General features: G+C 38.4%; 1 protein-coding gene across 1 annotated transcript in view; it reads left to right on the forward strand.

The window, feature by feature from the left end:
- DOCK10 (dedicator of cytokinesis 10) overlaps positions 1 to 12,711 on the forward strand; it is a 223,034-nt gene that overhangs the window by 136,382 nt on the left and 73,941 nt on the right. Inside the window, exons 6-11 of the mRNA XM_054585607.1 lie at positions 236 to 358; positions 619 to 753; positions 7,831 to 8,014; positions 9,253 to 9,338; positions 9,640 to 9,723; positions 9,843 to 9,998. Coding sequence (XP_054441582.1) covers positions 236 to 358; positions 619 to 753; positions 7,831 to 8,014; positions 9,253 to 9,338; positions 9,640 to 9,723; positions 9,843 to 9,998 — 768 coding nt within the window. The remainder of the gene's footprint in view (positions 1 to 235; positions 359 to 618; positions 754 to 7,830; positions 8,015 to 9,252; positions 9,339 to 9,639; positions 9,724 to 9,842; positions 9,999 to 12,711) is intronic.

Raw genomic sequence — 12,711 nt, forward strand, 5'->3', positions numbered from 1 at the left:
TGAGGATAATGAGCTCCTGTCTTTTACTCGAGTGTTTCACGTTGTGAACAGTTTTTCATCAAGCGGCAATAACTGTTTGTGTGAGGGCTTTTAGTCACAATGAGTCACGTTTGTTTTGAAATTGAACATGATTATTTGAGATGAGTCAAAGAAAAAGGGAGCTCGTTTTTAAGTGCCGTGAAGCTGTGGGATTCAAAAAAGATTGCAGCCCCACTAAATGATGACTTTTGTACAGGATACCACCTCCCACTCATCTTCCAAGGGCGGTGGGGGAGCAGGAGGCACTGGAGTTTTCAAGTCTGGCTGGCTCTACAAGGGGAATTTCAACAGCACCGTGAACAATACTATTACTGTTCGGGTAAGGGGACCTCAGGACGCATCTTGGTTTCTGTCACCTTTCCTGACACCCCCTCCTTCGGTCAGAGCACAGGGGAGAGCCATTTGCATTGAGTTTGTGCTCGGTGTCATATTTTATTTATGGAAAAGGAGTGTGCTCTTCTCACAAACAGTGCCCTACAGAAGTCGCACTCCTGAAGGAATTAAAAAAAAGTGCTCATTTCCGTGAGTAATAGCAGACTGCACCCTGAACTACCTCCTTGTATCTTTTCCTTTATTTAGTCATTCAAAAAGCGCTACTTTCAGCTGACTCAGTTGCCCGATAGCTCCTACATCATGAATTTTTACAAAGATGAAAAAATATCCAAAGAACCCAAAGGCTGCATCTTTTTGGATTCCTGTACAGGTGTGGTGCAGGTGAGTAGGCATCCCTTTTTCCCCTTGGGTTTTTTCTTTTTAATCAAAGAATATGTTTATCCAGTTGTCAGTTATTTATTCCAGAAATATTTATGGAGCACCTGAGATGAGCCAAGAATTATTCTAGCCCCTAGGGATTCAGTGAGGAACAAGGCAACCTTGATCCCTGCTTTCACAAAACATACTTTCAGTAAAGGAAGAAAAACAGAAAATAGGCAAAGGAAGAAATAAACAGAACAGAATCAGTTGCTGAAATCTGAAATAAAGAAAATAAACAGGGTTACTAAAGGGACAAATGGTAAGACTGGAAAAGAATATTAATTCTCCAGAGTGAGAGAAGCATATTTGGAGAGAAAGTGTTTGACCTGCAGACTAAAGAATGAGCAAGGTCAGCAAGTGTGAAGGTCCTGATACATTCAAGTCTGATATGTTCAAGAAGAAGAGGAGGATAACATGTAAATCATATAGCTCAAAGAACACGCTTCATAAATGTTGCCTTTGTTATTAGGTATGAGATAGTAAATTCACAATGTGCATATACATCCCCTTCCTTCTAAGAGGAGGTTTCCTTCAAACACAAGGATTACATTGACTTCCAAGAGTTTAATTTCAGAAACAGACACAGTGCTTTTAACAGACAATCCTGTTCTGCGTCCCTCAGTCTTCAAACTATTGTCCTTAGTGCTCAATTTGTTGGACCACTGTGGCAAAGGGAAGCAGGTTAACTCCATAGACCTCGTTTGGACATCTTACTTTCAAAACATTTATCCTTTCTACTCTGATGAAATAGCTATTCCTACTCTCTCCATATGAAAATTGAAGAAACCAAGTGTTTTACCATTTTCCCTCAAATTTCACATTAGGATACTGACTTATTGAGATGCTGAGGACTCTGTTTCTAGTCACAGGCCACAAGGAGCAGCAACTTCTCTTCCCACAGGCATTCACAGAGCTCACTATGTAGCTGCGATTACACCTCGGATTAATATGAGGGACACCTGATAATATGGATGCAAAATGGAGTTTGCTCTAGTCACTCAGGTCTAGCCTATTTCTTGATGGTTCATCTCTTAAAATCTGGACTTCCCTCAGAAATAATGCTAAACTTTAAAAGAAAAAAATTAATCATGTTGCTGAGCACGCCACTAAAAGTGAAAGATAATTCCATGTAAACACAGATGACAACTTTCTCTAGGAAAGAGCAATAAGGATTTAATGGAGGGTGGAGGTAGTTTTTTTGCTAGTTACAAGGAGTCTGTTTGGCTTTAGAAATATTTCTTTAGCAATAGGTTAAAGATCAACAGCTACATTTTATAGACATTGACCAAAAAACTTACTTTCCATTTGAACTTCCAAGCTTGCTCCAGTAAATGAGTCATCATCTTTGAGGAAGTATCATTGCAGCCCTTGTTCTACATTAAATTTGCAGAGCTATAGATAATATGTAACTTCTTCTATCAAATATCATATAACTCTGTGTTGTTCACACACCTCTGCGCTCTAATTTGACCTTCCACTATAGGAACCTCTTAGAGGGTGTTTCATTCTCTGATTAAGCAGGTCTTGGAAAGAGAGTGTCTTCTAGGGGGACAGGTCAGTGTTGAAATTCTAGTTTACCATTTACCATCTGAGGGCTTTGAGTGAATTACTTAAAATCTCTAATCTCAGGTTCCTCATGTGCAAAATTAGAATAAATGTGCTAACAACATATGAAAAGGATCTGGGAGATAGTATGTATTTAGCCTTTCTTCCCTAGTCTTTCCATTAATTACGAAGGCCACATCTTTGGAAGATAGACATTCCATTGCAGAAAAGCCTTTCTAGAAAATCTTAATTTACGTTCCTGAAACTTCTACCTAAATGTGCTCATTCATTCATTCATTCAATATGTGTAGTGACCATGACATGCTAGGCACTGTGCTTAAGAATTGGGAATCCCCTAGTGAAGTCATAACCACAGAGGGATTCAGTCTCCTATCTATTACACAGTGTCTAAGAGCTATTATGGAGGTTTAAATAGTACTCTATATGGAATGTTCTAGTTGCACAGAACAGCAGTGAATTCTTCTGGGGCAGCTGGAATGCTGCACCGAAAATATGGGCAGGTAGGTAGGATTTCCCAAGGTAGATATTGCATGTTCAAACATAATTACATAGTCCTACTTCATTTTCTCAGAGGTAGCCATTCAGATATTTGGGAACATTTATTACATCTTTGAGTTCAGCTCTATGTTCCTCTTCATCAAGAACTTGTTACCTTTTTGAGGGAGGGACTTCCAATTTCTTCAGATCAGTCTGGGTCTCTTGTCACCTGGTGTCTAGGTCCCAGTTCTCGACATACTCACTTATAACTCTTTCTAACTTAACAAATTGTTGCATCTGGAAAGAATATTCTGAATGAGGTAGTACAAGTTTAGTCATTGCTAAAGCAAGCCCTCAGGCACAAAATGTGCCTAAAGATGAAACACTACACCCAAAAGCACAGAGCAAATGAATAATAGGATGAGTCAGACCTATTTTGTCAAGAATCATTGTCAGCTTCCCTTGAATAAAATGGCAAAGAGGAACAAAGACTTTGGCTCAGAGAGTGCTTCCTACTATCCGGCATCTTTAGAGAGTTCAAGCTCATACTCTTTAGTGAGGAAGCCATTCAGACCTACCCTATATCATTGTGTTTTCCTAAGAATAACCCTTAGAATTCTTAGAAATACATTTCGAGTTACCTCAAGTAGAGAGAAACTCTTACCCAAGTTCTCTGGATCTTGAAAAAATAAAGACTAACAGTTTTCCACTTTTTTGTAATACCATCTGACAATACTAGATCTGTTTTATAACCCCCATTCTGCTGCAGAACTTTTGGTTTTTGCTTCCTCAGCTTTCATCTGGTACTAAGGGCCATTTAAGCTTGTTATTCTACCTTGTTTAGTCAGTATTCTCATTTATTCATTCATTTACTCTTCCATCCATCTATCCATCCACCCACCTACTCCAGGTCCTGCCGCTGTGAAGAGAATGAATAGCCAAGGAATCCCATCTGCCTAGGGTCCATACCTCAACCGTGATAATGACAGATGTCACTTTATACAGGCCTAAATGGGGTTTGGTGCTGTATCTGGAACCTGCTGGATACAGAATCCAAAACAATGGGCTCATGTGCTCAACTGCAGGCTAGAAGCTCAGATGCCTCTTGCAGTTCAGGTATCCACTTCCTAAGGGAAGTAGGGTCAGGTGCAAGAGTGAGCGAGCAGCTTGGACTGCATGGAACTGGAGTGTACGTGCCCACATAAGGGCAGTCAAGTGAAGAGAAAAAAGTGTACCTTCCCAGGAAAAAAACCTAGAAGCCAGTTATGAGCTATGAACCCCCCACTGGCAAATTCTGGCTCCCAAGAATCTCACTTTCCATGACAACAATAAAAACCAGAATGACACGTGTCATTTTCTTCATTTAATATTACTTGACAGTAACTGATGGAATGTGCATTATTGTTGCCCCCGTTTATTAATATAAAACTCAGAGAGATAAAGTAGCTTTCTCAAGTCACAGAGCTAATAAAGCAAAATTAGACCTGAGGTGCCGGCATATCCAAATTTACAGAAAATGCTCGAGGAAATACTTTGGTTATTATACATCAAGTGGGCATACCTGCATACAAACAGACCTGCATTTATCCTACATAAGCCACATGGGCACAAGAAACACTACAAAAATGTGTGCAGTTTTTTTGACACAGGATTTATTTCAGCAAATGTATATTGAAAATTTTTTATACACAAAGCATTGTGGGAAAGCCAAGTAAGAATTAGAAGGGGCTCCTGTTTTCAGGGAGCTTCCAGCCTGTGGGAGGATGTGCAGAAAAAATATATATACATATATATGTATCACATGCAAATAACCATGAGTGACTCCTCTCGAACATTAGATTCTAATAATACATGCAAGAATGAAATTACATTTATCCCTGCATGATGGAGTATTATAGTACATTATACATATTATATGTGTTCTATAGTTCCTCTTATTTGTTTATTGACACTCCATTACACTAGAATGTAAGTTCAGTGAGGACAAACACTTTACATGTTTCTTTTTTTAATGCCGTGTACCTGACATTAAAAAGGTACCCGATAAACATCTTTGAATGAGTGAACAAATAAACATACCAAGACAGGGAAGAATTGCATGGATAGTACCCACCAATGCCAGTAACCTGGATTGGATGTTGTGTGTTTTCTTTTAAAACTCTCCTTTTGTTTCTGCAAAATTCTGTAGAAGATGCTAGCACCATAACTGGTGCGAAGGAATATTTTGTTTGGGTAACTTCCTTGTTCAACCTTTACTCCTCCATTGGCTTTAGCAGCTTCCTTGGAGTTTCTCTTTCAGAAGTTTTCCAGATGAACATTGTGAAACAGACCAGTGTGCTACAACTTGTTAAACACATCAGACAGCATTAGGACATATTCACAGTTTCCTATTACTTATGAAGCCATGTAGATGGGCTGAAGTGAGCTTGAATGAGCAGAGCTGTTGCATTGGACACAAAGGACCCTGATTTCAGGGAAATGGGAGAAAATTGGGGAAGTGAAAAGAATATGATTCCTTTTTGATTACCATTTTTATGACTTAACCATTGGGTTTCAAGATTATTAAAATGTCCCATTGATTTTCTATTCCTGTCCTTTCTTTTGCACTAGTTTATACATCATTATTTTGGAGAGTAAGATAAAAAACCTCTTAGGCATCTTACTCTTCCCCAACATAAGCTTCTCTGCACTGCAGATATTTCTATTTCACTTCAGATAGAAAAAGGTAATTTGGTTTCTGAGCCATTGTCAGTAGAATATTCATTTCATTTATGAATACCTCTTCGTGAGAAACAAAGGCATATTACACTTTGCTCAAATTTTGAAAAACATTGTAACAATATTGTTGACATTGGCAAAAATATTCAATTTATTTGACGTACAGAATGCAATTTAGAAAACCAAGATTTTTGTATTTTGTAATGTTTTCTTTCTAAAATTTTTTTTAGTTGCCTTGTGAGAGAAAGCAGGCTGCAGCTTGATCCCCTTTTAACATGGACCCAGTATCAACATCTTACACAGCTGTGCATCCCCCAGTTCACATGAGCTACAACATCAAATTAGTGGAGAAGAGTCTCTGATTTGTTTGTTTTCAAGACAATGCTAAGATTGGCTTGGCTTGCTATTATTCTCAAATACTTAATAAGATCCCAGCCAAAGCGAGGCCCTGCACTCTGGGCATTTCTGGTTCCTTCCTTCCTGTCTCTTTCTCTTCCTATGTTTTGTTGTTGTTGTTGTTGTTGTTGTTGTTTTTTAAATAAACCTGTCTCTCTTTTTTACACTTGCTATCAGCCATCTTGTCTTTGTCTGTATACACTCTGGGCCAGCGAGGCCACAGGCAGTTCACGGGACCTCTTTGGCCGAAGCCCAGGAAGCCTGCGTCAGGGTGCAGGGAGGGAGTCTGCCCACTCTTCTTGGGGAGAGCATGGCTTCCAAGAATTTGCATTCTTTAAGTTGCCTCGGTGTTTGCTTTGCACACACAAAAGTGTGGGGCCACTGCTTTTCTGGCGACTCCTCACCCTGTTTACACTACAGCCAAAATGATTTTTCAAATTGCGGCTCTAGCCTTTTATTAGTCAAAGCCATCCTGTTCTGGGCTCTCTTGGGTTCAACAGCTGTATTCTCATATCACCATAACAATTCTGTTCTCAAAAAGAACTTTTAATACCTTGATTGTATGCCTCTTTAATATAATCACACAAAATTTAAGTACATTTATCTTCCAATGTCATTTCTGTGTGATTAGTTGGTCACTGCCTCTCTGCCCTCTCTTGCCAGGCCAGAGACTGTGTCTTTGTTTGCCTGGTACAAAATACAAATACAATAGGAAGCTCTTTATGAGTGGATGTTATCACTGCACTGAGCACTGGGGAGAGCTAAGCAGCTTCTGCTTTTATCAGGCTCAGAGACTAATAAAAGAACCAGCTTGTGAATGAGTCATTATAAGGCAAGGAAATCATAATACTTGGCAATATTACAAAAGTATGGATAGGAACAAAGAGCTTGTCCTTGGAAGAGTCTAGAAAGTGGCATTTGAGCTCTGACGTCTTACAGGGAGAATCATAGATAGCATTTTAGCTCATTCTTCTTTCTCCTTAATTTCCAAATTTTACTTTTTCTTGAGGTAAGTATGCTGCCCACTGTCTATTCTAAGCACTTAGAAAATTTATTAACTCCCAAGCCAGGGATACCCCAGTGGTATGTGATTGTGCCAGGGAGGTAGCAAGAAAAGAGAATGGCATTTGCTGAGCATCTCTTTGTACCCAGGTCATCTCAGTGAGTATTAAAACCTAAAAAGGTTATTTTCCTTCTCTGTCACTTGCCACCCATGTAATCCATAGCACATTTTCATTTATCTCCCCTAGCCTCAACGTCATCATATGTTAAATGGAATACTATGATTTGTCTCATAATGTTGTTGTGAGATTTAAATAAAAATAATGACTGTAAAATGTTCAGCACAGTGCCTGGTATACAGATGGCAAGTGTTTAGTAAGTGTTGTATTTGTCGTTGTAATCATGTTGTTGCGGAAGTTGAAAGGAACAAGTTATTTTGGGAAAGTCTCTGAAGGGATCCCAAAGAAAGAAGATATTAAACATTACTTTTTCTTGCCACCTAGAATAGCAACCCTATCTCAAAAAAAAAATTATACTTTGATGTTTAACCACCATCTCACATGATAGTTACCACTCTCATCTTCTGGTTCCCCTATTTGTATTTTACTTATACAAAGATGAATTATCTTAAGTATATAGGCTTTGCTTTATGACAGTGTGGGGGCTCTATAGACTTTTACCACAGTTAAGAGTTGAATACCTGTATAAGAATTACAAAATGATTCATAACCATCTGAATTTGTGTCCTGTTTTGGAAGATTTATTTATGTTGCTCACCTATATGGAAAAACTTTAGAACCACCAGGACCCCATAAAATATGTCTCTTACTCTATAAGACTTATCTGGTGTTGTTTTTTTCCTTTCTTTTTGTACCCAAGAATAACAGATTAAGAAAATATGCCTTTGAATTGAAAATGAATGACCTGACCTATTTTGTGCTGGCTGCTGAAACAGAGTCTGATATGGATGAATGGATCCACACCCTCAACCGCATTCTGCAGATCAGCCCTGAGGGGTCCCTTCAGGGTCGACGGAGCACAGAGCTCACTGATCTGGGGCTGGGTGAGGCCCCATATCCCTTCCTTTGCCAAGTGTGACACGTGCCTCTCGTTCACTTAAGCTGTCAGGTCTAGCTCATCCACCCCTGAGCTAATTGCTTCAGGAAATCACCATAAATCTTTACTTGTACAGAAGAGTGAATGTCCACTTGTAGGTACCATATTGAGTTGACTGACAATGAATGGAGGTTGACACCCAGGAATGATTTGGGGAATCATTTGTCAGCAGTATCAAAGACATACCCAGATCTGATGGGCTGTAACCATAGAGGGGATATTTTGTGTTTTAGAGCCTTTCATTAAATTTAATAATTAACATTATACTCAGTAAAGGCAAATAAGCGTTACTTCTTTTTAATTGAAAAGAATGTCATGAATGTTTTTTTGACCATATTGAGATCAGCTTACATATATGTGAAAGTTCCATAAATTTTACATAGCATTAAAGATTTTTATAAGAAAAAAATTTTTTCAGACCATCCAGATTCCCTCAGATGGTTCTAATTCACCCTAGGCAAGAGAAGGGAGCAAGAGAGAGGAAAGAAGGGGTGAAAAGAAAGGTAGGAAAACAAGTCTATAACTATGTGGAAAACACATTCACCTTCAGAGTAAGTCAGTCCTCCCAAAGGAAACCTATTTTCAGACACCTAGCATAGAATCATGGCACGTTAGACCCAAAGTGTCTTTAAGTTCTAGTAGTCTAAGTAGCATATGCTTTAAAGTGAATAAGTCATGGGATAATGAGGAAGAAAACCATTGTACCATACTTGGTATTTTACATTCATGATTTACTTAATAATATTCAACTAGAATATTAATGTTTACGAGGTCTTACAGAGTTCAAGTAATGGAAGCTAGAATGTGCATTTTAAATTGAAGGCCTTAGAGCCAGAATTATCAAAAATATATACAGAAAATATAAAGAAAACTTTAATATGCATTGATAAAAATAAGTCAAAACAGCCCCATGTATAAATGTAGTATTGCAAGGGTTTAGAGTTCTTATGGGCACAGGATGGTGCATGGAAAGAATCCCAAAAAGATCGTCAGGAGGTCTGATTTCCCAGCCAATCCCTTGTAGCAATATGGGGTCCTGAAAGCAGGATACAATAAAGGCATCCGCTCACCAACATCCATCTTCCCTGGCTCTCCGGCCTAACCCAGTTTTGATATGTGACAGGCTAAAGAAATGTGTGATTCATGAGAATTATTTCGTAACCTGTCTTCGTGTATCTTTTCAAGATTCGCTGGATAATTCTGTCACAGGAGAATGCACACCAGAGGAAACAGATTCTTCAGAGAACAGCCTACATCCAGACTTCACAAAAGTAATAAAGCTGACACAATTTATGCGAACAAATTTGCATTGCTTATTCATTAATGCTTTCATGGAAAATATTGCTTATTAATTAATTAATACTTTCATGGAAAAAAACGCTTTTTCAAGATTTAGATGAAGAAACATCAAACTCAAAAATTAAAAGCTTTTTTTTTATGATTTGCCAAGTGTTAACGGATGATATTAAAACTGTGATAATTCTAAGGGACTACTTCTTGCTCTGTGGATGGGGCTTGGTTGTAAATATCTGGATATTTAGACACCAAGAGCTAACACAGTGTTCTCTGTAGTACCTCACAGAAACAGAAGAGACAGTCAAAGCAACTCGAAACATGGAGAGGCTAAATCTGTTCTCTATGGATCCAGATATAGACGTAAGTTGGAATTCTTTCTCAGCCAACATGAAAGTGATCCATACAACTGTGGTTTATAATTTAGATTTTCTTTTTTTGTGATGGATATTTTTTGAGTAAAACTGTCGAAATTTTTCTAGACCTTGAAACTTCAGAAAAAGGATCTTTTGGAACCTGAGTCTCTAATCAAACCATTTGAAGAAAAAGCTGCCAAGAGAATCATGATCACTTGTAAAGCTCTCAACTTCAATCTTCAGGGATGTGTTACGGAGAATGAAAATGATCCTATAACAAATGTAAGTTGCTCTTCTGTTACTTCTGTACCAATCAGAAAACAGCACATAACTTTTGTCAAAATCTTTTGTTTCTGATAATTCCAAACTCAGAGTTAACACCGTCTAGTGAACCAGGGATCAAGACTATCAGCATTTTTTCCACATTACAAATGTGTGCAAGTTCTGAAATGGAATTGTCAATATACTGCCATAAAAATTTTCTGTTAACTTAAAGAAGCATCCAAGAGACTGTGTTCTAGGATTCTTTCCATTAAATCAGCAGAATGGTTCAGAGTTTCCTAAGATGCTGTTTGTATCTTCTTGGGAGTACTAGAGGTGGCTTTTAAATTGACATTTTAATTTTAATATTTAAATATTAATTTTAATTTGGATAGAAAATAATTAAGCCCTGGCCAGTGTGGCTCAGTTGGTTGGAGCATCATCCAGTAGACCGAAGGGTCACAGGTTTGATTCCTGGTCAGGGCGTGTGTGTGTGTGTGTGTGTGAAAGCAATTAAAAAAAGAAAAGAATTAAAATGAACAAGTCTGTCCTGTGATTTCACATTACTCATTAAGATAAGGCTAAATAGTGAATCAAGAAAATAATATCAGATAAGTATTAAGTAATAATATAGATGGTACATGTAAATAGCAGGAGAAAAAGGGTTCACTGATATTTGGAAAATACCACACTGTTCATTAAGTCAATACAAGATTCCTTTTCCTACTAAGCAGACCCTCTTTAGAGTTCTCCATTTTCTAGGGGACAGTCTATACTAATTGTAAGTATATGTGTGTGAAGGGTGTATTTTTTAGCATAAACATTATTAAATGTTTGTTCTGTTCTATAAAGAACACTCATAATCCTACCACCACTTAAAAAGTCACTTTATTGGCCTGTTCCTTTTCATTATTTCTTAATACATTCTAATTCCTAATAAATCATCTCTCAGTTGTCATTTTTCACCTCAAAGTCAAAAGCTTATTTCCAGATCCATGATACAAGCCACATTCGCTTTTAGAAGGCAGACACAGCATTGTGTTTTCTCTCCAAACTGTGCACACACCAGTTCACACAGATGCACCTCGTTTTAGATGGAGCCTTGTTAGTTGTGACAGTGAGTGGTTGGCAGAAAGGATGAAGTCTTTCAGAAGACCTAACCCCTATTGCCCTTGAGTCTTTAGATTCCCAGAGCCTCCTTCTCTCTGGTGTAGAACCAGGGAAATGGTACATGCTATAGACTTCAGGTTCAGTGAGGAGCATCAATTATGCATCTCTCCTGGATCAGAGTGCCTGACTTTTCCCCTTATGAGTCCTGCCACACTCGACAACTGATTTACCTGCAGTCTGCTCTTCCATAAATGGGGATAATAATAACAGTAACAATTTCAAATTGTCATTGTGAAGACCAAATGAGGTAATATATGGGAAGTATTCAGATAGTGCTTGGTGCATAGTAAGCATTCATTAAAAAGTAACTGTTATTCTAGTATTTCTAATATGGAAATTGCTTTGCAATTCGTAAATACTGTGATGCAAATTATTGATATTTTCAATGTGACATGTGAGATTCTTGTTGACAAGCTAAAGTTGAAATATGTCACTGGTAAGAATTTTCCTCCAAATGAAGCTTCCTCATATTTTGTAACTGTAACTGCGTACTGGGTATGTGAGTAAGAGAGAAAGTAGTTGAAGTTGAGTTTACTCATCCCCCAGCAAACATCTACTCAATGCGTTACTGGGAATCAGATTTATTGTCGATACTGTGGAAACAGCAGGAAACAATATAGGCAAGCTCCTTGGCCTCTATAAAATTAGATTTAGAAAAAGAAAAAACAGAATAACTTAAATTAACAAGATAATTGCATACTGTGCAAAGTTCTTTAAAATAAATCAGTAGAGAGAGATGCAATGCAGATGAACTGGGGAATGGGTTACTCTAGATAAGGTGGTCATGGGGGGCCTCCCAGGAGATGACTTTTAAGCAGAGACCTGAAAGTTGAGAAAGATAAAGTCGGGTCAAGGGAAAACATTCTAGGCAGAAGGAAGAGCAAGGGTGAATGCGCTGAGACAAGAAAGTCTTGGCAAGCTCTAGGACCTGAAAGAGATAGTGAGGGGAAGGGCAGACTAAGATGAGGAGGGAGAAGCAGTAAAAAATTAAGAATAGGTGGGACCTTATAAGCTGTGGTGAAGACTCTGGATTCATCGCAAGTGTGAGTGGAGGCTATTCAAAGGTTTAAAGTACTTTAAAATGATGCAGTCTAATTTGTGTTTTTAAAACATCTATCGGAAGAATAGATTGGAGGAAACAAGAGTCGATCAGGGAGAGGAGTTAGGAGGCTACTTCTGTAGTTCATTGCCTAGCTTGGACTAGAGGTGGCAAGGAAGGAGAAGAGTGGATGGATTTGACTGATGTGTTGTAAATTGACCCAACAGGTTTTTCTGATACATTGCATATACAGAGAAGGGGAAAGAAAATCTCAAGGATGAGTCCCTGGTTTTTTCTCTGAGCAGGTCTCTGAATAATGGTGCCATGTATTAAGAGGACAAGATTACAGTAAGAACAGATTTGGGGGGATATAGGTCAAAATTCCCACTGTGGACACGTTAAGCCCGATAGGCCTGTTAGACAGCCAGATGGAGATGTCCATTGACCAGATGCAAATACAAGTTTGGGTCTCTCGGAACTCGCCATGGACAGAGATAGAAACTTGGAAGTCTGGTCAAGGGGGTG

Source organism: Pteronotus mesoamericanus, unplaced genomic scaffold (assembly GCF_021234165.1).
Source record: "Pteronotus mesoamericanus isolate MK-2021 breed Mesoamerican mustached bat unplaced genomic scaffold, CSHL_Meso_final contig_90, whole genome shotgun sequence".
Taxonomy (NCBI): Eukaryota; Metazoa; Chordata; class Mammalia; order Chiroptera; family Mormoopidae; genus Pteronotus; species Pteronotus mesoamericanus.